The following is a 22,611-nucleotide window of genomic DNA, read 5'->3' as shown; positions in this document are numbered from 1 at the left end:
TTTTGAGGCATACAGTTACACAGGCTTACTTTTTGCTTCAAAGCTTGACAATTAACAGTATGAACTTATTCCCATGTTGTACCACACAGCAGAAGTTTCAAGGCTCAGATCTTTTCACAATATTATAAAGTATTTAATGTTACCACATTTGATTGACTCCATATCCCAGCACCTGTTTTAAAAAGAAAATGGCTCATGCAATGTAAAGACTGACAATTTTATTTCTACTGGGGGGAGGGGAGAAATGTTTAAATCTTGACAGAATTCAGGAGATAAAAGATTTAATTTAACTACTTACTAGGCCTTAAAGTGCATGGAGGGTTTGTGAAGAGTGATATCTAAATATTGAAAAGTTTAGAGGGTACACACTATGGCTGTGAACAGATAACCAGTTAACCAGTGATGCTTACTGGATACTGGTTAATCGGTACCTGGGAGCAGCCCCCTACCCATGGCCACAGGCAGAGGGTTGCTCCAGCAGGGTTGCCCCAGACGGTTGCTGGAGCAGGGAGTGGTAGCCCTCGTGTGGTTGTGGGGAGTGGCCTGGAAATGGCAAACCCCATGCAGCTCGGGAAGGGTGGCAGCAGCAACCTCCCACTGCAACCCTGGCTTAATCAGTTAACCTGTTAAACCTAGTGTTTAACCAGTTAACTAATTAACTAGGATTTTATATGCCTAGTAAACACTGATTTAATGTTTATTATATATGCCTGTCTATACTGTGAAAAAGCAACGTTGTAACTAACATGTTAAGTATCACAACTGTTAGCCATAACCAACTAATACACATTAAACAAGTGTTGTCCACGCTAAAGCATTATTGTTTAACATTGTGTTAGTTAAAATGTCATTTTTGTGTTCTCAATATATATTTTTGCCAAGTGTAAACAGAGGTGTATGTTTACACATTTAGGAAGACAGTGCTACATGTCTTTGGCTTGTAATGTTCTCCTAGTAGCTGGGAAATTCTAGAAACATAGGATATGTCTACATTGCCTAATTAAGTTAGGCTCTTTCTCAGGTTTCAGCCTTAGCCTCCCTGCTATCTGCATGGAAAAATAATTCTGACCTAGGTTTGGAGGTGCTTTAAGACCAAGCTAGCTTATCTGGCTGGGGGATTGGGTTACAACTGGGGTCCTCTTTAACTCTAGCTGGAACTCTCCTACTCTGCAACAAGGACACAGGCTAAATCACTGGTGTTGATAGTCCTTCAGTGTCTTCAAATGGGACAGAGAAGGTCTCCTGCAATTGTTGCAATTGACTGGGAAAAACAGTGACCTGAGGTGCCTCTGCACAAAAAAGATATGTCCCGAGATGCACATGGGCAGATGCAGAAACAGTGAGAACAGAAATATACTTCTGGTAGGACTTTGTAGTGGAGATGCTAGCATGTGAGCGAGGCTAATACATACTAACTGTGCAGTATAGACATAAATGTCCAACTCCTATTGATCTTCAGTGGGAAATGGGCAACTAATTCTTCTTCGAGCTTTTGAAAATCTCCCTCTTAAATGCAACATTAAATTTGGTTTTAAAAAAAAGTTGACAACCCTATTCATCAAGGAAGGCTTCTGACTTGTCATTTATGAGTGTGTTTATCAAACCTTTTTCTAAAAAAAACCCTTTCCTAATATTTTGTATAGCCTCCATAGTTTTCATGGTAAAACAACTTAATCAGTCCCCAGTGTTTCATATTATAAAATGCCTCATATTTTTTTATTTATTCAAAACAATGTTTGTTTTGTCCTGCAATCCCTTTCAAAATTATCCAAACTGCTTATGCAATAACAGTGCAACAGACATATTTAATACAGGTTAGACCTGTTAGAGCCTGTAGAGAAGTGTGCACCTACAAAATTCTTCTTTCTATCTTAATTTCAGGTCTTGAGCATTCAAGTAAAGTGTTTCCATGAAATCATTACTATAGGCTACAGAGTCTATCATTCCTATGAATTACCATGGTTTAGATCCCTAAGCTGGTAAGTATCAAGCAAGAATTTCAAACAATAGAAATTGTGGTTTAGCTTTCACTTGCTTTTCTTTCACATACTTCAAGGGGAAGTATGATTTTATGTCTAAACCATGAGATTGTGACTCACTTCTGTCCACAACTCTACCATGGATTTTCAGTGCCTTGGTTTCTCTCCTTTGTAACATGCTTTTTTCAATATTTTAAAAAAATCATAATGAAGCACATGTACAGCAGTCTAAAAACTTGCATGCTAAATAACCAATTGACACAGTTCAGGTCCTTTGGACATTGTACAAGTTAGGGATGTAAATGACTAGTCGACTATCCAATAAGCATATGCTTATTGGACAGTCAACTAGTGACTTGACTAGTCACTTCCTCCCCCTTGCTGCCTCTATTAGAGAGAGGCAGCAAGGGGTGGCAACGAGAGCCAGTATTGGGGGGAACTGGCTTTAAAGCCATTCCCCCCCCAGCACCATCTCTGTGGGGAGAAGGGGGCAGCGGAGGCAAAGGCATAGTGTAGGACCAGGTGTAAGCCAGGACAGCTGATTCCAAACATTTAAAAGGGAGAGCTGCAGCAGGATTAGCCCCTGGGGCCGGGAGCTAACCCCACTGCAGCTCTGCAGTTTTCCCCCTCCCCCTTATCAACTAGTCAATGGCAATTCTATCAACTAGTCGATGAGCTGTTTAAATGCCATTTAACATCCCTAGTACAAGTATTTGAATAGAAAGAGTATCACTTAAAGGATTTACGGCTCTGCCCTCCTCCCAAAAAAGAACAAAAAAACCCCTTGAATTATCACATTTGCCCATTCAGCCTAAGGTCAGTGTAAAAGGAAAAGTCTTGAAGTCTAGAAAACTTTTGTTTTAGCAAACTAGCAGATTTCAGAGCCAAGAGTCTTACTAAAATGTCCTGTTACTATCTCCCCTTTTGAAGTAAAATGGGGGATATTAACTCAGCTGATAGCTTTGAGGGATGAGAGACAGGCTTTTAAATCGTCTACATCATAACCGTCTTTATACGTCTAAGTTGGGCTGACCATCTTGTGACCTGCAAGGTCATTTGCAGCCCTTGAAAATGGCTGTTAATCTTTGTTTATAAATATGTCTCCTGACATTCACTATGCAGCTTTTTTAAACAGAAGGGACTATTCAGTTTCCTTACTGTCTGAAGGTGGATGAGAGGCATTATTTTTCTTGCTGTCTCCCATAGGGATGTAATAACGTAGTAGGTTAACCAATAAGCAAAAGCTTATATGTTAGTGCTATAGACCAGTGTTCTGAACCTTTTTTTTTTATAAAGTACTCTTTTAAAAAAAATTATAAGTACCCCCAGTACCTACAGTTTTCAGACACACACAGTTTTTTTCTATCATTGCAACACATTTGTTTAAACAACTTAATCGTAGCTGGCCGAGCGATGAAAATTTTGCGTGTAAAAAGTACAAAAATAATAAAGTGCTGTAAAACTTAAAACAAAAATTCAGTTTTCTTCAAATTTCAGTTGTGTTGACGTACCCTCCAGACTTCTCTCAAGTACTCCTAAGTCCCACTAGTTAAGAAACTCGTGGTACTCGTACCACTAGTTAAGAAACACTTCTATAGACTATATGCATCCTCCCCTCGCCAGTACATTTTTTAGCAGGCTGGCCAGCAGCCCAGTTCAGTCATGGCTTGTGATGGGTCTGGGACCTACGTCTGCTGCAGCTCTGTATCTAAAGTGTATTAGGAGCCAGGCGGGCAGACAGCCTGGCTCAGTTCCAGGTTGCTGCCACCCCGTGCTGCTGCCTCTGATACAGAGGCAGCAGCACAGGGCTACAGGTAGCCAGTCCACGAGGGGAGCTGGTTTTAAAACTGGCCTCCCTTGCAGACCAGCTCCCGCAGGAGGCATAAGGGATCTGTCGAAAAAGGCTTTTTTTCTTGACAGATCCCCCTCTAGACCGCCTCTTTTTGCTGACAAATTGCTGAGTCGGCAAAAGCAGCAGCCATTTTGATGCATATTAAAGAGTGGGATATTTAAATCCCCGCTTCATTTGCAATGTCGGCCTGTCTAATCTGCATCCCTCTGCCAACAGAGGGATGCAGTCTAGACATACCCAGGTTGCCTAATGCATCACATTGAAGAAAGAGTAGTTCTGACTGCTCCATTTCCTGCTTCTCTACTCTTGGGTTTCCTAGGGGAGCAAAATGGGGATTTGAATGGCTCTGCCTGAGTGTAGGAAAATGCTTAACAAAGGAGTGATCCCTTTTCCCACACAGCTACCCAGAGCAAACCATGGACGGAGGGGAAAGAGGAGAAACAGAACTAAAAATGAGTTATCACTGCCCACTTTTGTGCCCCAGTAAAGGTTAAAACAGACTCAGGGTTCCCAGCAAAGGATGTGCAGATGATTTCTGCTTCCTTTTGCCTGAATTGTCCAAATGGAGGGGGGCGGGCCAGAGAATCTTAATACAAAGAACTTGTTGTGGCCTTTTGGCCAGTGTTTGGCCCTCAGTTGAAACGTTGAAGAGCAATAGTCTTAATCAACATTTGCACTAGCTTTCAATAGTTTTTCAAGATGCATTCAAAAAGAGTGAGAAATGCTAATAAGTAAGTGGGAAGTCACATTTCTGAAGTTTGAATGGTCTTCAGGTAATTTCAGTTCAGGGGTAAAAAACTGTGAAGTAATCTAATCTGTAAGTGACAAAAAATATGGTATACTATGTGGAGGTTGGCTGCCAAAATAAAAAACACCACTCATGTTTGGCAAGGAGGTGTTTGAGAGTAAAAAAGCACTCTTTGTTGTTGCTACTTGACTCTTGATAGCAACTGGGGACCTAAATTATATACCTTGCCAACAGCAAGGTACTGTTGAAAGGGAAAATATCAATTATATCATTTTATCTGGATGTTTCCCCCATTTAATCAGCATCACATCTTTCTGCCTATTTGAGTCTCAGCCAACTAGCCCTAATTTATAGCAGTTGCCATGCTGGATCAGAACCAAGATCCATCTAATCCAGTGTCTTGTCTGTGACAGTGGCCAGTACCTGATGATTCAGAGGAAGATATAAGAACCCTGCATTTGGAAGATAGGGTATAATCTTCCCCCACTTGCTCACATCTTGATTATAGTTATAATTTGGCATAAGCCCCAAAGGACGTTTTTAATGTCCTATCCACAATTTGTCATCATTATATCTCTGGATTTTCTTAAGGTATTAAATTATTTGTAAACATTAAGTTCTTGGCCTCAATAACTTTCTGTGGCAACAAGTTCCACAGTTCAATTATATATTGTGTGAAAAAGTATTTCCTTTTTATTAGTTTTGAATTTCCTAACTTTATAAATTTTAATTGAATGCCACTTTATTTGCATCTTCAGGTCTCAATTATGACTTTGACATAGGGAGATCGACGTAATTGCCCCCTCTTGGATTAGTAAAACAGATTACAGCAGAATATCAGCATACTTATGATTTTGGCTGCCATGCCATTCATCTGAAGTCCCAACAGTAACTTCAAGTGTTTGCTCGTATGAATTCCAGTATTAGGTGTGTGTGTGTGCATGCTGCATGCATGGCTGTTGGAAGGATTTCCCTAACAACTACTTATCAGTTGGGCTGTATAGCCCCCTGGTGCTCTGTATAGCACTCTGGCAACCTGACTCCACTTCAGTTTCTTACCTCCAGGGATAGTTATTGTTTTCTGCTGTTACTGTTCTCATAGAGGTTTTTGTAGTTTGCTTGTCTACAACAGGTAAGAGGGGTTTTCCCCTTCCTGCTTGCATTCCCTCTGGGACTTAGAGCATATTCAAGTCTCAGCGATTCGAGCCCTGCAGTTCTTGCTCAAAGTCTATGCCCACAGGTGACCTCTATAACTCCTGTCTTAGGCATCTGGGGGAGGCTCATCAATCTGACAAATGCAGGATCTTCAAGGCCTTTTAAGCCTAGTATTGGAAAAGAGTGAGACTTTTGGATAAAGCAGCTCCTGAAGAAGTCAACACTCCATTCCCAGCACAGGCAGGACCCAGCACTGGATGCCTTTGCCAGAAGCACCCCATGGAATGGCACTGCCACTCTTTGGCCTCCAAGTTGCCGACTTTCAGTTCTGCTCCCATTCTCCCTCTAGGCACAACAAACACAGGAAGGGGTAACACTGGCACTGACTGCTGCCATGCTTGTGCAGACAAAAGGCATTTGGGGATGAGATCACTGAGCCATGCACTGTCCCAGCGTACCCCATCCTCACGCACTCTCCATGGCTACAGGCAGAGGATGTGGCAATGCACTGCACCCACTGATGCTTCTGCCAGAATCCTTGTTGAAATGACAGTGTAGAAATGTCCCACCATCAGAGACAAACCACTTTGCAGCCTGGCAGTGCCTCTGGGGCTTCTGATGGTTCTTGGTTCAGGAGAGCGAAAGCTGAACAGGATGCTGCAGTGCTCCGATGGCCACCTAACTGGCACTTTTGGACCCCCTATCCTTTCCACCAGGATCAGGATGCTCCACCCAAGGGTCCCCCATTGCTGGAGCCACGCAACCGTTAGAAACCCCTCTCCTAGATTCACGAATGATCCAGGGCCAGCAATACCTGCCCCAATGTCTATGGCTGCTCCAAAACACAAGAACTTCCTGCTCTGGAGGAGCTGCAAGAGGAGCTACAGGACTTTGTCCCACCTATGGCCTTGTCCTCATCCTTCACTGATGAGGCAGTGACAGGTACCTCAGAGCTGGGACTACCACCTATGGACTATAAGGCATTGCAGGACCTTCTCAGTTGAGTGGCCAAGAATATGAACCTGCAAATACAGGAGATCATTGAACAAGATGACCCGATGGATATTTGACACCAAAAGGGTCCCCAAGGTTAGTGCTGCCAATAATTAATACCATCCGTGCTAACACCAAAATTGTCAATCTCTCGCCCTTGTCAAATACTTGCCTCTATCCCCCTCGATGGTCAAGGGAATCGATCAAATATTTCATACCCACAAAGGGATACAAATTTCTTTTTACTTACCCTCAACTGTGCTCACTGGTGGTTGAGGTGGTGAATGAGAGAGAAAGGCAGGGTCACTAGGCCCCAGCGCATAAGTCAAGGGCAATTAAATGCCTTGATCTCTTTGGTTGTAAAAATCTACTCCGCTGGGGGTCACCCTGGCATTTAATTTCAAAAAGGGGAATTACACAAAAATAAGGAGGTTAGTTAAACAGAAATTAAAAGGCACAGTGACTAGAGCCAAATCCCTGAAAGCTGCATGGAAACTTTTTAAAGACACCATAATAGAGGCCCAACTTAAATGTATACCCTAAATTAAAAAACATAGCAAGAGACCTAAAACAGAGTCACCGTGGCTTAACTACCATGTAAAAGAAGCAGTGAGGGACAAAAAGGTATCTTTTAAGAAGTGGAAGTCCAATCCTAGTGAGATAAATAGAAAGGAACATAAACACTGTCAAATCAAGTGTAAAAATGTAATAAGAAAAGCAAAAAAAGATTTTGAGGAACAGCTAGCCAAAAACTCAAAAAGAAATAACAAAATGTTTTTTAAGTACATTAGAAGCAGGAAGCCTGCTAAAAAACCTGTGGGTCCCCTAGATGATCAAGCTATAAAAGGAGCAATCAAGGACGATAAAGCCATTGCAGAGAAACTAAATGATTTCTTTGCTTCAGTCTTCACGGCTGAGGACGTTGGGGAGATTCCCGAATCTGCACCATCCTTTGTGGGTGGTGAATCTGAGGAACTGTCCCGGATTGAAGTGTCATTAGAAGAGGTTTTGGAACAAATAGAAAAACTTAATGTTAACAAATCTCCGGGACCGGATGGCATTCATCCAAGGGTTCTAAAAGAACTCAAATGGGAAATTGCTGAGCTATTATCTGTAGTTTGTAACCTACCCTTTAAATCGGCTTCCGTACCTAATGACTGGAAGGTAGCCAACGTGACACCAATATTTAAAAAGGGCTCTAGAGGCGATCCTGGCAATTACAGACCGGTAAGTCTAACTTCAGTACCGGGCAAATTAGTCGAAACAATAGTAAAGAATAAAATTGTGAAGCATGTAGAAGAACATAATTTGTTGGACAAAAGTCAGCATGGTTTCTGTAAAGGGAAATCCTGTCTTACTAATCCATTAGAGTTCTTTGAAGGGGTTAACAAGCATGCGGATAAGGGGGATCCAGTAGATATAGTATACTTGGATTTTCAGAAAGCCTTTGACAAGGTCCCTCACCAAAGGCTCTTGTGTAAATTACATGGCCATGGGATAAGAGGAAAGGTCCTTTCTTGGATTGAGAACTGGTTAAAAGACAGGAAAGAAAGGGTAGGAATAAATGGTAAATTTTCAGATTGGAGAGGGGTAACTAGTGGTGTCCCCCAAGGGTCAGTCCTGGGACCAATCCTTTTCAACTTATTCATAAATGATCTGGAGAAAGGGGTAAGCAGTGAAGTAGTAAAGTTTGCAGATGATACAAAACTGTTTAGGATAGTCCAGACAGAAGCAGACTGTGAGGGACTCCAAGATGATCTCACCAAACTCAGTGATTGGGCAGCAAAATGGCAAATGAAATTTAATGTGGATAAGTGTAAAGTAATGCACATTGGGAAAAATAACCCCAACTATACGTACAGTATGATGGGGGCTAATTTGGCTACGACAAATCAGGAAAGGGATCTTGGAGTTATCGTGGACAGTTCTCTGAAAACTTCCACACAGTGTGCAGCGGCGGTCAAAAAGGCAAATAGGATGCTAGGAATTATTAGGAAAGGGATAGAAAATAAGACACAGAATATCTTATTGCCCCTGTATAAAACTATGGTACACCCACATCTGGAATACTGTGTACAGATGTGGTCTCCTCACCTCAAAAAAGATATTTTGGCTTTGGAAAGGGTTCAGAAAAGGGCAACTAAAATGATTAGGGGTTTGGAACGGGTCCCATATGAGGAGAGGTTAAAGCGACTGGGACTTTTAAGTTTATAAAAAAGGAGACTGAGGGGGGATATGATAGAGGTCTATAAAATCATGAGTGGTGTGGAGAGGGCCGATAAAGAAAAGTTATTTATTAGTTCCCTAAATAGAAGAACTAGAGGTCACCAAATGAAATTAATGAGTAGGAGGTTTAAAACGAATAAAAGAAAGTTCTTCACACAGCATGTAGTCAACCTGTGGAACTCCTTGCCAGAGGAGGCTGTGAAGGCTAGGACTATAATAGAGTTTAAAGAGAAGCTAGATAATTTCATGGAGGTTAGGTCCATAAAAGGCTGTTAGCCAGGGGATAAAATGGTGTCCTTGGCCTCTGTTTGTCAGAGGCTGGAGAGAGATGGCAAGAGACAAATCGCTTGATCATTGTCTTCGGTCCACCCTCTCTGGGGCACCTGGTGCTGGCCACTGTCGGTAGACAGGATACTGGGCTAGAAGGACCTTTGGTCTGACCCAGTACGGCTGTTCTTATGTTCTTATGTAATTGCAGATATAATTATAATATCTGGCCTTAATCCTTAAATTTAAGGTACTTTTACTCTGAATTTGGATCTTTAGTCATGGATAGCAAAATCGTCACCTGAACATTCCTCCAGACTTCCCTCAATGCAGTGGACTCTGCAATGTGTATTCTATCCTCTGGGATAGCTATGCACTGCAATGCCTGGCTCCAACTGGCCTAATCCAGAGGTTCAGCAAACTATACAGGACTCCCGTTTGATGGGACTGGGCCCTTTGCTGAGCAAATGAAGTCTGGACTCCATAGCTTGAAGTCCCTGGGTATGCATATTTCAGCTACCCAGCGGAAACTCCTTAAGCTTCAGGCCCCTCAGTAGTGGTTGTATCCTTCCAGGCCCAGACAAGGATTTTTTTTTGGCAGTGCAATAGATACAGCAGGCACAAGCCATTCTGTCCTCCATCCGGGAAGGGCCAAGGACAGTTCAAGTTGTGTCAGTGGTGGCTAGACCCACAAGTAGTGCTGTGATGGGGCGGAGGTGCCCTGCACTCCGGTCCCGCTGGCGGCCACTTTTCTGGCGGCTCTTGGGGCGGGGGACAGAGCAGTGACGGCGGGCGCGCCGCAAGCCGCGGGCCGAGCAGCGCCGGCGCCGACCTACCAGCAGTGTGCCAGCTGTTCCCGGGTGGTTGCCCTGGAAGGACGCCCAGGTACATCTGGGAGTCCGGGCGCCGGTGTGGGGGGAGTGATGTCAGCACATGGCCCCGCTGACGGCCCGGAAGCGTGGCCACGCCGGAAGGGGCTGGACCCCGCGGGCTGGGAGCCGGCGTGGGGATTTAAACCCCGGGAGGTGCCGGGGAAACGGGGAGTTCGGAGAGCACGGCTCCTCATCGAGGACTAGCAACGGATGAGACCCAAGGTGAGGAGGTGAGCACAACTGCAATGGGATATTGGACCGTGAAGAGAGGAAGTAGCCCAGGGCGGGCAAAGGGAGCCCGTGGGCTGGCAAGTTACGGCGGACACCCTGTCCGCTGGACCGGACGGTAGAAGTGTTCGTGTCCTTAGGGCTCTGGGCTGGGGTCTGTGAGAGGGGGCAAGCCCGGACCCACCTCTCTCTGCAGTCGGGGCGAAGTCGGCTCTGGCTCGGGGGCCAGTGAAATCCGCACACAAGGGAAGGCCCTGCGAGCCTTGGTCAAGACAGACTCGGATGGTGGAGGGCACCCGAAAGGGTGAAGGGAACACAGGGAAAGGGGGTGTGTGGTTAGGCGCTAACAGGGCACACTGAAGGACCCGTTTACAAGTGCACATAGGAGTTACCTTCCATGCACCAGAACCTGCTCTGGTCACAGATGCGTCCACTTTCGGTTGGGGGAGGCACATCTTGGAGATCTGACAACTCAGGACTTATGGGAAACAGAGGGGAGATCACTCCACATCAACGTCAGAGAGTTCAGAGCAATTTTATTTGCATGCCAAGCTTTTCTACTGTGCCTCTCAGGCGTGGTGTAGCGGTGATGATGGGCAATACAACCACCATGTTCTGTATCGACAAAAAAGGTGGAGCTCCCTCATCCCCACTCATTCAAGAAGCTCTCCAGCTGTGGGAGTTCTTTATAGCCCACTTCATTCTCCTGGAGGCTTACTGTCTTCCAGGGGTTTAGAATGAGCTAGCTGATGGGCTGAGCAGATAATTCTTCACCCATGAATGGTCACTCCAACCTGAAGTGAGTTATTTCCCCAAATCAACTTGTTTACCACATGGGCCAACAGAAAATGTCCAGCATTCCACTCTTTCAGGAACTATAACCCATGCTCGATCGCAGATGTGTTCATGCTCCAGTGGTGTGGGCCCCTCCTGTATGCTTTTCCACTCTTCTCTCTGGTATACAAAGTGCTTCTCAAAATCCGCAGGGACAAAGTGGACATCATACTGGTAGCCACAGCTTGGCCCTTAGCACTGGCACTCCAGCCTCACAGACCTATTAGTCCAGCAGTCAGCATAGTTGCCACTTCTCCCTGACCTCATCATGCAAGACCAGGATTGTCTCCATTATCTAGACCTGCAGTTCCTCCATGTCACAGCCAGGAGACTTTGTGGTTAAATTCAGAGAAGGTCACCTGTTCAGACCATAAACCATCCACCAGAGCTATGTACTTGGCAAAATGGAAAAAATTCTCATGCTGGTGTGCTTAACAACAGGTGGACCCTATTCAGGCCTCCATTCCTTGCATCCTGGAGTATCTTATGTGCTTGAAGCAGCAGGGTCCTGTGACATCATTACTCAAGATCCATTTTGTGGCCATTTTGGCTTTCTACCCAGAAGAGTGTTGAGTGTTCGCTAGCCCCATTGTTGGGCACCTCTTTAAAGGCCTGGAAAGGCTACTCCCTGCCCCAGACAACCCGTCCGGATGTAGGACCTTAACCTGTCCTCTTCCACCTCAGGGGCTCCCCTTTGAGTCTCTAGTGACTTACTCATTTCTATACCTGTTTTGGAAAGTGGCATTTCTGGTGGCTATCACCTCAGTTTGACATGTGTCAGAACTGCAGGCCCTGACATTAGAGCTGCCTTGCACCATCTTCCATAAAGACAAAGTTCAAATAAAACCCGTTGTGGCCTTCCTGCTGAAGGTGCTGTCCCACTTTCAGACCAGTCAGAACATTTTCCTACCTGTCTTTTCTCCAAGTCTCACAACAGCCCACACGAACAAAGGCTGCATTTCCTGGACATCAGAAGAGCACTCATCTTCTACATTGAGTGCATGAAGCGTTTTAGGATATCAACGCAGTTGTTTGTGGCAGTGATGGAATGCTGGAAAGGGCTCCCAGTCTCTTTACGATGCATTTCCTCTTGGATCTCCACTTGTACGTGCTACTATCTAGCCCATTGTTTCTTAAACTGTGTTCTCTGGCATACTGGTGTGCTGTGAGGCAGTCAGAGGTGTGCTGCAGAGAACAGAGTTCAAAATGGCTGCCCTTAAAGGGGCAGGCAATTTATTTTTTGCCTCAGCCCCCTGCAGACAGAGGCTGCTGCCATTCTGTGCTGCTGCCTCTTTATCAGATACAGAGGCAGCAGTATGGGGTCATAGCAGGCTCCTCAGGAGTGGGTCCAGGACCGTACTGGCTGCCAACCATGCCTCTAGGGACTATCACATAATTGTGTAATCGCTAAGGTTTGATGTGGTTACATAATTATTCAGTTAATATCTAACATCCCTTACTCCCCCCCCCATCCTCCCCATCTTTGCCTCTGTCAGAGTGGCCATAAGAAGGAACTGAAGGGAGTCAGGTTGGCAGAATCATATATGAAGTGCCATGCTGGTGCCATTCCAGGGGGCTCCACAACTGACCTGACAGGTACGGTATGTCTACACTAGCACCCTAGTTCGAACTAGGGAGGCTAATGTAGGCATTCAAAGTTGCAAATGAAGCCCGGGATTTAAATATCCCAGACTTTATTTGCATCTTCCCATCCAGGCGTCATTTTAAAATCCCCTTATTCCGAACTAACTGCCCGCGGCTACACGCGGCAGTCAAACGTTAACTCGAACTAAGTCCTTAGTTCGAATTAACTGTTACACCTCGTGGAATGAGGTGTAACAGTTAACTTGAACTAAGGACTTAGTTCGAGTTAACGTTTGACTGCCGCATGTAGCCGTGGGCAGTTAGTTCGGAATAAAGGGATTTAAAAATGGCGCCCGGACGGGAAGATGCAAATAAAGCAAATAAATAAATTTAAATCCCAGGCTTCATTTGCAACTTCGAATGCCTACATTAGCCTCCCTAGTTCGAACTAGGGGGCTAGTGCAGACATATCCATAGTTGCTAGGGAAAAATTTATAACAGTTATGCATGCAGCACACATGTACCTAACTGGAATTATGAGCAACACTTCTTGAAGAATAAGTTACAAAAAGCTGAGTAACTCGTCTCTTTCTATCCCACAGTTGAATTGTAGGGGCAGAAGAGATTGGTGACATGGTAGCTAGTATCTTCACAGAATCACACATTATACACCAACATTCCAGTGGTAGGGTTGCCAGGTGTCTGGACAGTCCAGTATTTGAGCTTTATGTTCGGGAAACAAATTGAGAAAATGTAAATGAGAAAATATAAATGATAAAATGTAATGTAGATTGTGATGTAATGTCAAGTGTGTCCAGTATTTTTGTTGAAATCATTTGGCAACCCTATCCACTGGTGAATATGTTAGGGCTTTAAGGTTAAGTCAAAATGTTAGTTGTACACCATCTTAATTAGTTCTTGGAAATGAATCTGTATGTGTTTCTGAGTAGGGTAGTGTCTGAGAAAACTAGGCAAGAAGGTACGAGAGGAATGGACAGGGAAGACTTTTTTTTTTCTGTCATAATATATGTTTACTGCATTTCCTCAAATTGGAATTTATACCTTCAGCTCAAAAGTGTAGAGTTTAAAGCCAGAAAGAACCACCATTACATCAGAGCTGGAAATTGCACCTACAGCTCAAAATGTAGACACTCTCAAACTCCAACTGCTTAGAAATTATCTGTTTATACTATAAGAATCAAGGCCTGCTAATTTTTTCCATAGGTTCAAACTGGTTTGTTTTAGAGAACTAATCTTACAAGTAACTTCCTTTTCATTTGTTTTCTGAGCTGACAAGTTGTCTTTGAAAAGCAATGTGAAAAATGTTAGCAAACTATATCTGCTAAACAGCATCTGGGACATTTTTTTTCTTTGCCTTAACTGATAAGGAAACTGTGCCAGTTATCAATATTGCGATTTCTTGGCCATAAAATATAAAGTATTTGAGAAATTGTGCATGAGACTGTGTGTGTGTAATGAAGCACTCAGATCTCCAAATGAAAATACTAGTTGGACCTCCCTGGTCTAGCACCCTCAGGATCTGACAAGCCCCGAATGAGGGGATTTACTGGACCAGGGGAGGTCCCTTGTCATTGGCCTCCCACTCCCCACCCCACCACACCCTCATTCCAGCTGCTTCTGGCCCATGCCTGTCTCCTCTGCCCTTGGGCTCTGGCTTTGTTGCTGCTGGGCTCCGGACCAGGCTCCCCCTCCCCCCTGCCACTGCCCAGCCAGGATTTCTCCATGCTAGAGCTCCCTGGCCGTCTCCAGCTCCGCTGCCGCCAGGGCCGAAGCATCACGGGTGCTGTTGGCCCTCCTGCTGTGAGGACCTAAGCTCCCAGGCTGCTGAAGCTCCACGGCCACTGGGGCTGGAGCTCCATGGATGCTGCTGGCTCCACTGCCACTGGGGCTGGAGCTCTCCGCTGCCTCGCCCAGCCCACTGCTATTGGGCTCCCAGCTGAGTGGCCGGCTCCATGGCCCCCTGCCATGCTCCCTGCCTTGCCTCCAGACCTTCTTGTCCCAAGGCCCTGTGGTCCAGTAACATCCGTGGTGCTGATGGACCACAGATGTTGACACAGCAAAATATCCCAGTTTAGGGAGGTACAGCCTGTATTCTACTGCTTAGTGTCCTGCTCCAAATTGTAGCTAAAACGTGTTTAATTACACTGAAATAAAGGTGAAAAAGCTATGGTGGTTTGTTTTGTTTTTTGAATGCTTTTTTCCACTTTTAGCTTTTAAGTATTGAAATTTTGTTTTTATTTACCTCAGTTTGCACTTTGAAAATTTTTCTTTTGTTGAAAGAATCTAACAGTAGAAGAGGTATATTTTAATAGTCCAGTAAAAATAACCAAAACTTTATATGTTATAGGTATTTTTTGTTGTGTGTGAACTATTTTTTCTATGGAGAGACAGTGGCAGATTACTTTGCTACGTTTGTTCAGAGAAGAGAGCAACTTCAGTTCCTAATTCGCTACCACAGGTTTATATCTTTTACACTATACTTGACAGGTGAGTTTGATAAACAATTACTAATTTCAATTGCTAATTCTTATTCAGTGGTGTTGTGTAAGGATGTTAAAATGTGGTTATCTGGCTAATCATATTGACAAGTTGCAGCGGCAGAGGGGGGCAGAGCAGCACTGCCGAGACGGTGCTGGGGGGAACCGCCCTCCCCTTGTTTCCTCTCATAGAGGCAGCAAAGTGTGTGTGTGAGGGGCGGGGGAGTAAGTAGTTGATACTCCGGTCAATTACTCACTAAAATTCCTGATGTTGTGCATATTTTACATATTTGTTTGCATTTCAAAAATTCATTTGATTTCTTAGCTTTCCTCACATTCCATTACTTCCTTTCCCCCTTGTTTAAAGAAAACTATACATCCATATTATTTGCATGCCTTATACTTTTTAGTTTGGCTAAATACTGTGGAGCCATAGTGATAGTTGAAACCGTGTGAAGGGAATGTGTGTTATGGTTCTTTAAGGACATAAATTGTTTGGTTAAAGAACACTTATGAGACACCTAGTATTGGGTCTGAAGCTAAGGTTCTGTTACATATCACCAGAATTTTTAACTTAGTTCTGGTGGCACAGTTCCTTGTGGAATGCCATTGTCTTCAAATTTTGCTGTCAAGAGCATAGAAATTGCAATAATGGACTCCAGTGGTCTGCCTGACCTAGTACTAGATGTGTCTGAGAAACATGGAAGAAACCCCCCGATTGGCACGTATGGAATAACCTGCCCACAAGAAGAGCCCTTTCAGAGCAGTTACACAAAGTAGGGCGTACAAGTAGCTCAGGGTATGTCTACACTACAGCGCTAGTTCGAACTAACTTAGTTCGAATTAGTTAATTCGAACTAAGCTAGTTCGAACTAACGCGTCTAGAACTAAAAACTAGTTCGAACTAGCGTTTTGCTAGTTCGAACTAGCAAGTCCACATTGAGTGGACTCTGAACAGGGCTTAAGGATGGCCGGAAGCAGTGCTGGCAGGGCATAAAAGGAGGACTTAGAGCATGGAGATGCTGTCTCAGGCTAGCCGAGGGCTGCGCTTAAAGGGTCCCGACCCCCACCCCGGACACACAGTTCTAAGGGGTGCCCCGCTTGCAAAGAAGTTCTGGCTTGGAGTGCCCTGAGTGCCCACACTGGGCACATCACACCACTCGGCCATCAGCCCAGCTGCACTTGCCGCAGGCTGCCATCTGGGGAGAGGGAGTAATTGGGGGGCTGCAGGAGAGCTTCCAGCCCCAGAAGCCCGCAGAGCCAGCCCAGTCCTCCCCATCGGGGGCTCGTACCCCATTCCTCCCTCACCTCCTTCCACTTACCCTTCCCTAGCCCCCCTTCTTATTGATGTACAAAATAAAGATAACGTTTCTTCCAACATTGACTCTGTCTTTATTGAAAAAAAAACTGGGGGAGACTGGGAAAAGGAGGTGGGAGAGGGGAAGAGAAAGGCTGGGAGAGGGGAGGGCAACTAACATGATCAGGGGTTGGGAACAGGTCCCAGATGAAGAGAGGCTACAGAGACTGGGACTGTTCAACTTAGAAAAGAGGAGACGGAGGGGGACAGGATAGAGGTCTCTAAAAGCAGGGGTTGGGTGGAGAGGGTGCATTCAGAAAAGTTCTTCCTGAGTTCCCATCAAGAAGGACTAGAGGACACCAAAGGAAAGGAATGGGTAGCAGGCTTGAAACTAGTAAGAGAAAGTTGTTGTTGTTGTTGACAAAGCAAATAGTTAACCTGTGGAACTCCTTGCTGCAGGAGGCTGTGAAGGCTAGAACTAGAACAGAGTTTAAAGGGAAGTGAGATAAAGTGATGGAGGTTGGGTCCATGGAGTGCTATTAGCCAGAGGGTAGGAGTGGTGTCCCTGCCCAAAGTTTGTGGAAGGCTGGAGAGGGATGGCACGAGACAAATGGCTTGGTCACTGTCTTCGGTCCATCCCCTCCAGGGTCCCTAGGGTTGGCCGCTGTTGGCAGACAGGCTACTGGGCTAGATGGACCTTTGGTCTGACCCAGGACGGCCATTGTAAGCTCAGGGCTCAGTGTCGGGGGTCTCAGTGGACCCCCCTGATTTTCATGCACACCTGGTCCTGGGTGGCCAGGCTGGCAGCTCTCCTGCCCTAGACGGCCACTTTCCTGTGCCTAGTGCGGAGATCGTGGACGAGGTCCACGATGTCCGCACTAGCCCAGGAAGGTGCCCGCCTCTTGCGGTCCAGGGCAAGCTCCTGGGAGCCGCCAGCCTGGTCCCGGCAAGAGGGGGTGGGCTGGGGGGCATCGGGTGGGTGGCTCTGTGCCGTGCCAGGTGCAGGGTCTGCTAGCTGGGTGCTGGCAGGCTTGCACCTGGCACGGGCACCGTAGCCAGCCCGTGCCCCTTTAAGGGGTCCGGGGCCGGGAGGGGGGCATAGAGTTTCCCTGGTGTTGGCCAGAGTGGCCACCAGGGAAACCTGGGGAGGGCTAGCCTCCCACTAGTTCGAACTAAAGGGCTACACAGCCCTTAGTTCGAACTAGCTAGTTCGAACTAGGCGTTAGTCCTCGTAAAATGAGGTTTTCCTAGTTCGAACTAAGCGCTCCACTAGTTCGATTCAAATTCGAACTAGCGGAGCGCTAGTGTAGCACCTATTAAAGTTAGTTCGAACTAACGTCCGTTAGTTCGAACTAACTTTGTAGTGTAGACATACCCTCATATTATTACTTCCAATGTAATAGAAGAAACAATGGCAGGGGTGGGCAATAATTTTTTTGCGGGGGACACTTCATAAATTTTGGTAGTGATTGCGGGCTGGCTCTGGGCTCCCCTGGAAAAAGCGGGGCAGAAGGGGCAGTCTCTTCTTGGCACCACACGCCCCTCTCAGATGGAGGAGACTTCACATGGTCTCCCATCCCCAGGCCAATCAGGAGTAGGAACAGGGGAATGTGTGAAGTCATTTGCTATTCAAAAGAGCTGGTGGCTCCCTCCAAGCGCCGTGCGCCCTGCCAGAGAGAGAGCGCAACCAGCTGCTTTGAACAGCGAATGACTTTGCGCACTCCCTTGCATCTGGGTCTTGATTGGCCTGGGATGGTGGAGTGGGAGGGTGGGCTGTGGACCAAATCAAATGGTGTGGCGGGCCGGATCCAGGCTGCGGGCCATATCTTGCCCGCACCTGAGCAATGGGCTTATGTTGTAACAGGAGTTTTAGGTTGGACATTAGGAAAATCTTCCTACCTGTCAGGTGGTTAACCACTGGAATTAATTGCCTAGGGAGGTTGTGGAATCTCTGTCCTTGGATATTTTTAAGAGCAGTTTAGACAATCACCTCTCAGGCATGGTCTAGATCAGGGCTACTCAATATGCAGCCTGTAGCCCATTAGTCTGCGGCCCGCAATGCGGTTTGGGTTTATACAGGGCTCAACATGTGGCCAGTGGGTGGGATCCTTTGAACATGGCCTCCACTGGGAACGCGCTCCACAATGGCGAGGTGTCTCCCAGGTAGGATGAGCATTGAAAGACACAAGCGGACAGGCTGGCTGGAACAGATGGGTACAAGGTGTCTGTGTTTCTAGCCACCAGGGAAGAGAGGTGCCAGGAGCGTCGAGGCATTGTGGGAAGTGCTAGCTGCTTAGCCTTTTGGGTAGAGCCTAAGAGATGCTGACTGGCTCACACTGGCCACGTTTAGGTCTGGCACCACGGCTTAAGGCTTAATCTTTGTATTCATGTCCCTCAGTGTGAAATAAGATATTTGAATATATTTGTGTATATATTTGCATGTATATGCAACCACACTTAAGTTGCAGTCCTCGGCATGTGCTGTGAGTGTCATTGTGGCCCCTGGGGCTTCCAAGTTGAGTAGCCCTGGTCCTAGATAATACTTACTCCTGCCATGAATGCAGGGGACTGGATTAGATGACCTATCGAGGTCTCCTCCAGACCTGTGATTCTGTATTACCTTGCATTTGTCAACACTAAATTTTATTTGGCATAGTGTTACACATTAGCCTGTTAGATTTCCTTTAAGTACCACAATCATAACTGGTATGGAAAAAGTGAATAAGGAAAAGTTATTTACTAGTTCCCACAATATAAGAACTAGGGGTCACCAAATGAAATTAATAGGCAGCAGGTTTAAAACAAACAAAAGGAAGTTTTTCTTCACTCAGGGTACAGTCAACCTGTGGAACTCCTTTCCAGAGGATGCGTTGAAGGCTAGAACTTTAACAGGGTTCAAAAAGAGCTAGATAGATTCTTGGAGGTTAGGTCCATCTGGCTGTTAGCCAGGATGGGTAGGAATGGTATCCCTAGCCTCTGTTTCTCTGGAAGTGGGTGACGGGAGGGATCATGTGAGGATTACCTGTTGCCATCCCTCCCTCTGGGGCATCTGGTATTGGCAACTGTTGGCAGACAGAATACTGGGCTAAATGGACCTTTGGTCCGAGCCAGTATGGCCGTTCTTATGACCCACTCATTAGTTACTCAGTAGTTTGAGAGACAGTTGTGACTTCTTTGTTTCTTTAGTATTCTTAAGCTGTGAGCTGTATGGAGGCCCACGGGCCACTAAAATGCCCTTGTGAGGAACTAAGGGCCTCTGAGCTCTGCTTCCACCAGTGGTTCTCAAACTGGGGTCCATGGACTTCTTGCAGGTGAGCTCAACGCCCCCCCTCCTCCTGTAGCGGGAAGTCCGCACTGGCACTCCAGCCTTGCAGGGTCCCACCTTCTTCACAGGGAAGAAGCAGAGCCAGAAGTGGCTCTGCACACTGCCACTCACCCTCCCTCAGCTGGGGGAACAGCAGCACATGGACGCGCTGCTTGGAGGTTTTTTCCACTGCTCCCATTGGCTGCAATCCAGACAATGGGAGCAGCAGGAGGCTGTGCCTGGGACACAGTGCTGGGAGCAGAGGGGGCACAAAGGCAAGTAAGTTTCCCCCATTTCACTCATGCCCAGATCCCATGCCCCCACCCACCTCATGGATCCTCCTGCTGAGGCCCCGCATCCCTAGCCCACTCTTGCACCCTCCCCTCTGGTCAAACACTTTACTCTAAGCCTGCTTCTGCACCCTACTCCCCAGCCAGACACTTTACCCCCAGTCTGCTCCTGCACTGTCCCTTGCTCTTGCTGTCCTGGCCACACACTGCACCCTCCCTTGCTCCTGTCCCCTTCCTGTGTCCAGACACCATACTCCAAGCCTGTTCTTGCACCCTACCTCCCACCCAGACCTTGCACCCTCACCCCTTCCTGTACCCTACCTTACACCCAGATCCTGTACTCCCACCCCTATCCCACTTACTGGCAGCTCTATCCCACACACTTAACTCTTCATTTTTGGCCTTACCCCAGTGCCTACAGGGATCCACAAAATCCACTAACCGCAGAAGAGTAAATCTGGCCTATGAGAAGCCCTGAATCTCAGTCTTTCCTGTCCCTGCCACCCCCAACATTTGGCTGGAGAGCCAGGGGAGTGAGTTGTCTTAGTTGGGGGCCACATCAGTAAGGGTTGGGGGGTTTTGGAGGTTTTTTTCTGATAATTTGTGTGGTTCTTGACTGATTTTTTTTCTTGTGGGTCTGTTGTTCCTAAGACAAAAAAGGATTCCCACCCCTATCTTAAATAAAGACAGTGTTGAACCCTTTTGTGTTGGAGATAAAATTAATATTTTACTTTATTTAAAAGGAAGTTTGGTAAAGTAACATGCAAAAGTTAAAGTGCTGAATTTGATTGATAATTTCGATTAATATTTCCTTTCTTACTTGTTAAACCATTCTCCCTAGCTGCAGCACTAGCAAACGGCTTGGGTGTAATTATATAATTAACAGCGAGTTTCCATTAGTAGTTGGTGGTCTGTGGAAATGTTTGCATTGAGCCTTATAGGCCACAGGCCAAAAAGTTTGAGAGCCACTGGCCTGAACTCAGCTCATGCACAAGGCTACCACAGTGAGAGGAAGAGGTACCACCACTTCTCATACCGGATAGGACCACAGGGATGTCATTCCCCTGACTATTAAGCCAAATCCCCATTCTCTTGACTTCTTGGCCATTGGTTGGTGGTGAGGCTATCCTGTAAATAATTAAAAAAATGTGTTTCATAACACCAAGTCTCTTGGTCGAAGGACCCAAAATTTGGCATTCATCTAAATTAGCTCCAGTGAGGTGAACACCAGATAAGATACCTGTCACTTGTTTTGGAGGAGTAGATTTTAAAGATAATGTATTAATAATGTATATGGAGACTGTTTTTTACTGACAACTGAGAGTAACAAAGTGGATGTGAAATAACTAATATTTTTATGCCAGTGGAATTAAGCTTAGCATATCATTTACTAGATATATGAAATACTTTGAACTAAAACCTGATGGAAGAATAAGCCTCTTCAAAGAAAACTAATTGTTATATATCAACATTCTGTTTGTTCAGTGTATTTAGAATATAAGATTGTACAACCTGCACTTTTTTTTCTACAGGTTTCTGCATGTTTGTACTGAGCTTAGTGAAGAGACATTATCGTCTACAGTTTTACATGGTGTGTATTCACCACTTTTTTATAGTTACTCACTTTGTCATAGAAATCATCAGCAATGTTAAAATGTCTTGTCTTGCATGATAGATTTAAAAAAAAAAGTTGGCTAGTACACTCTTAGTAATTGCGTGGAGCGACTATATTGGGGGGAGAGTTGAATTAAGGATTTTTCTGTTTCTCTGACTTAATATGTATTGGAACAGATGGCCTCAAAGCGAATACAAGGCTGTAATTTGGGGGTGCATTGTTGATATGAAGTTTGAGTTATTCCCTTTCAGTGACAGATTTTTAAAATAAAAAATGGGTTACTAAGTAAAACATGGAAGTAGTACATGTTGATCCTTGGTTCTTAAGGCTGCAAGATATTTGGATTATAATAGAAGGAGATTTCTGCAACTCTAGAAGCCTTTAACAGTGTGCATCTGGTCTAGTCAAAGGGAGGGAAACTTAGCTTAAGTCACTGTCTGGAAGATTATTGTGCTGGGCGTATGCTCTGCCAGACTAAGTAGTCACTCACTTAAAAAAAAAAAAACGAACCAGTGTTCTTTCATCTACACTGAGTATCTAAGGCAGCCATACAATAAACAATATTAGAAGTTAATCTAACTTCTAATGTTTAATGTATGTCTAACAGGCTGATTTTGAAAACAAAATCAAACAATCTCCATAGAGCTGTTAAACCATTCTTGAAAATAATCTATTTTTCATCTATGTCAGACAGGGAAGCTTATAAACAGGCTTTATAAAGCCTGCCTTATCTTCAGGGTACTCCTTAAACAGTTACAAAAAGTTCCAGGACTACAGCCAGGGTACGTCTAGACTACATGCCTCTGTCGCCAGAGGCATGTAGATTAGGCTACCAGACATAGGAAAATGAAGCGGCGATTTAAATAATC

General features: G+C 45.4%; 1 protein-coding gene across 1 annotated transcript in view; it reads left to right on the top strand.

Moving 5' to 3' along the window:
- Positions 1-22,611, top strand: part of CDS1 (CDP-diacylglycerol synthase 1) — a 78,279-nt gene that overhangs the window by 26,006 nt on the left and 29,662 nt on the right. The window contains exons 4-6 of the mRNA XM_075929530.2: positions 1,882-1,979; positions 15,107-15,246; positions 21,660-21,718. Coding sequence (XP_075785645.2) covers positions 1,882-1,979; positions 15,107-15,246; positions 21,660-21,718 — 297 coding nt within the window. The remainder of the gene's footprint in view (positions 1-1,881; positions 1,980-15,106; positions 15,247-21,659; positions 21,719-22,611) is intronic.

Source organism: Pelodiscus sinensis, chromosome 4 (assembly GCF_052426305.1).
Source record: "Pelodiscus sinensis isolate ZL-2025 chromosome 4, ASM5242630v1, whole genome shotgun sequence".
Taxonomy (NCBI): Eukaryota; Metazoa; Chordata; order Testudines; family Trionychidae; genus Pelodiscus; species Pelodiscus sinensis.
Note: the sequence above shows the minus strand (reverse complement) of the source record. Positions and strands in the feature narration are given on the sequence as shown.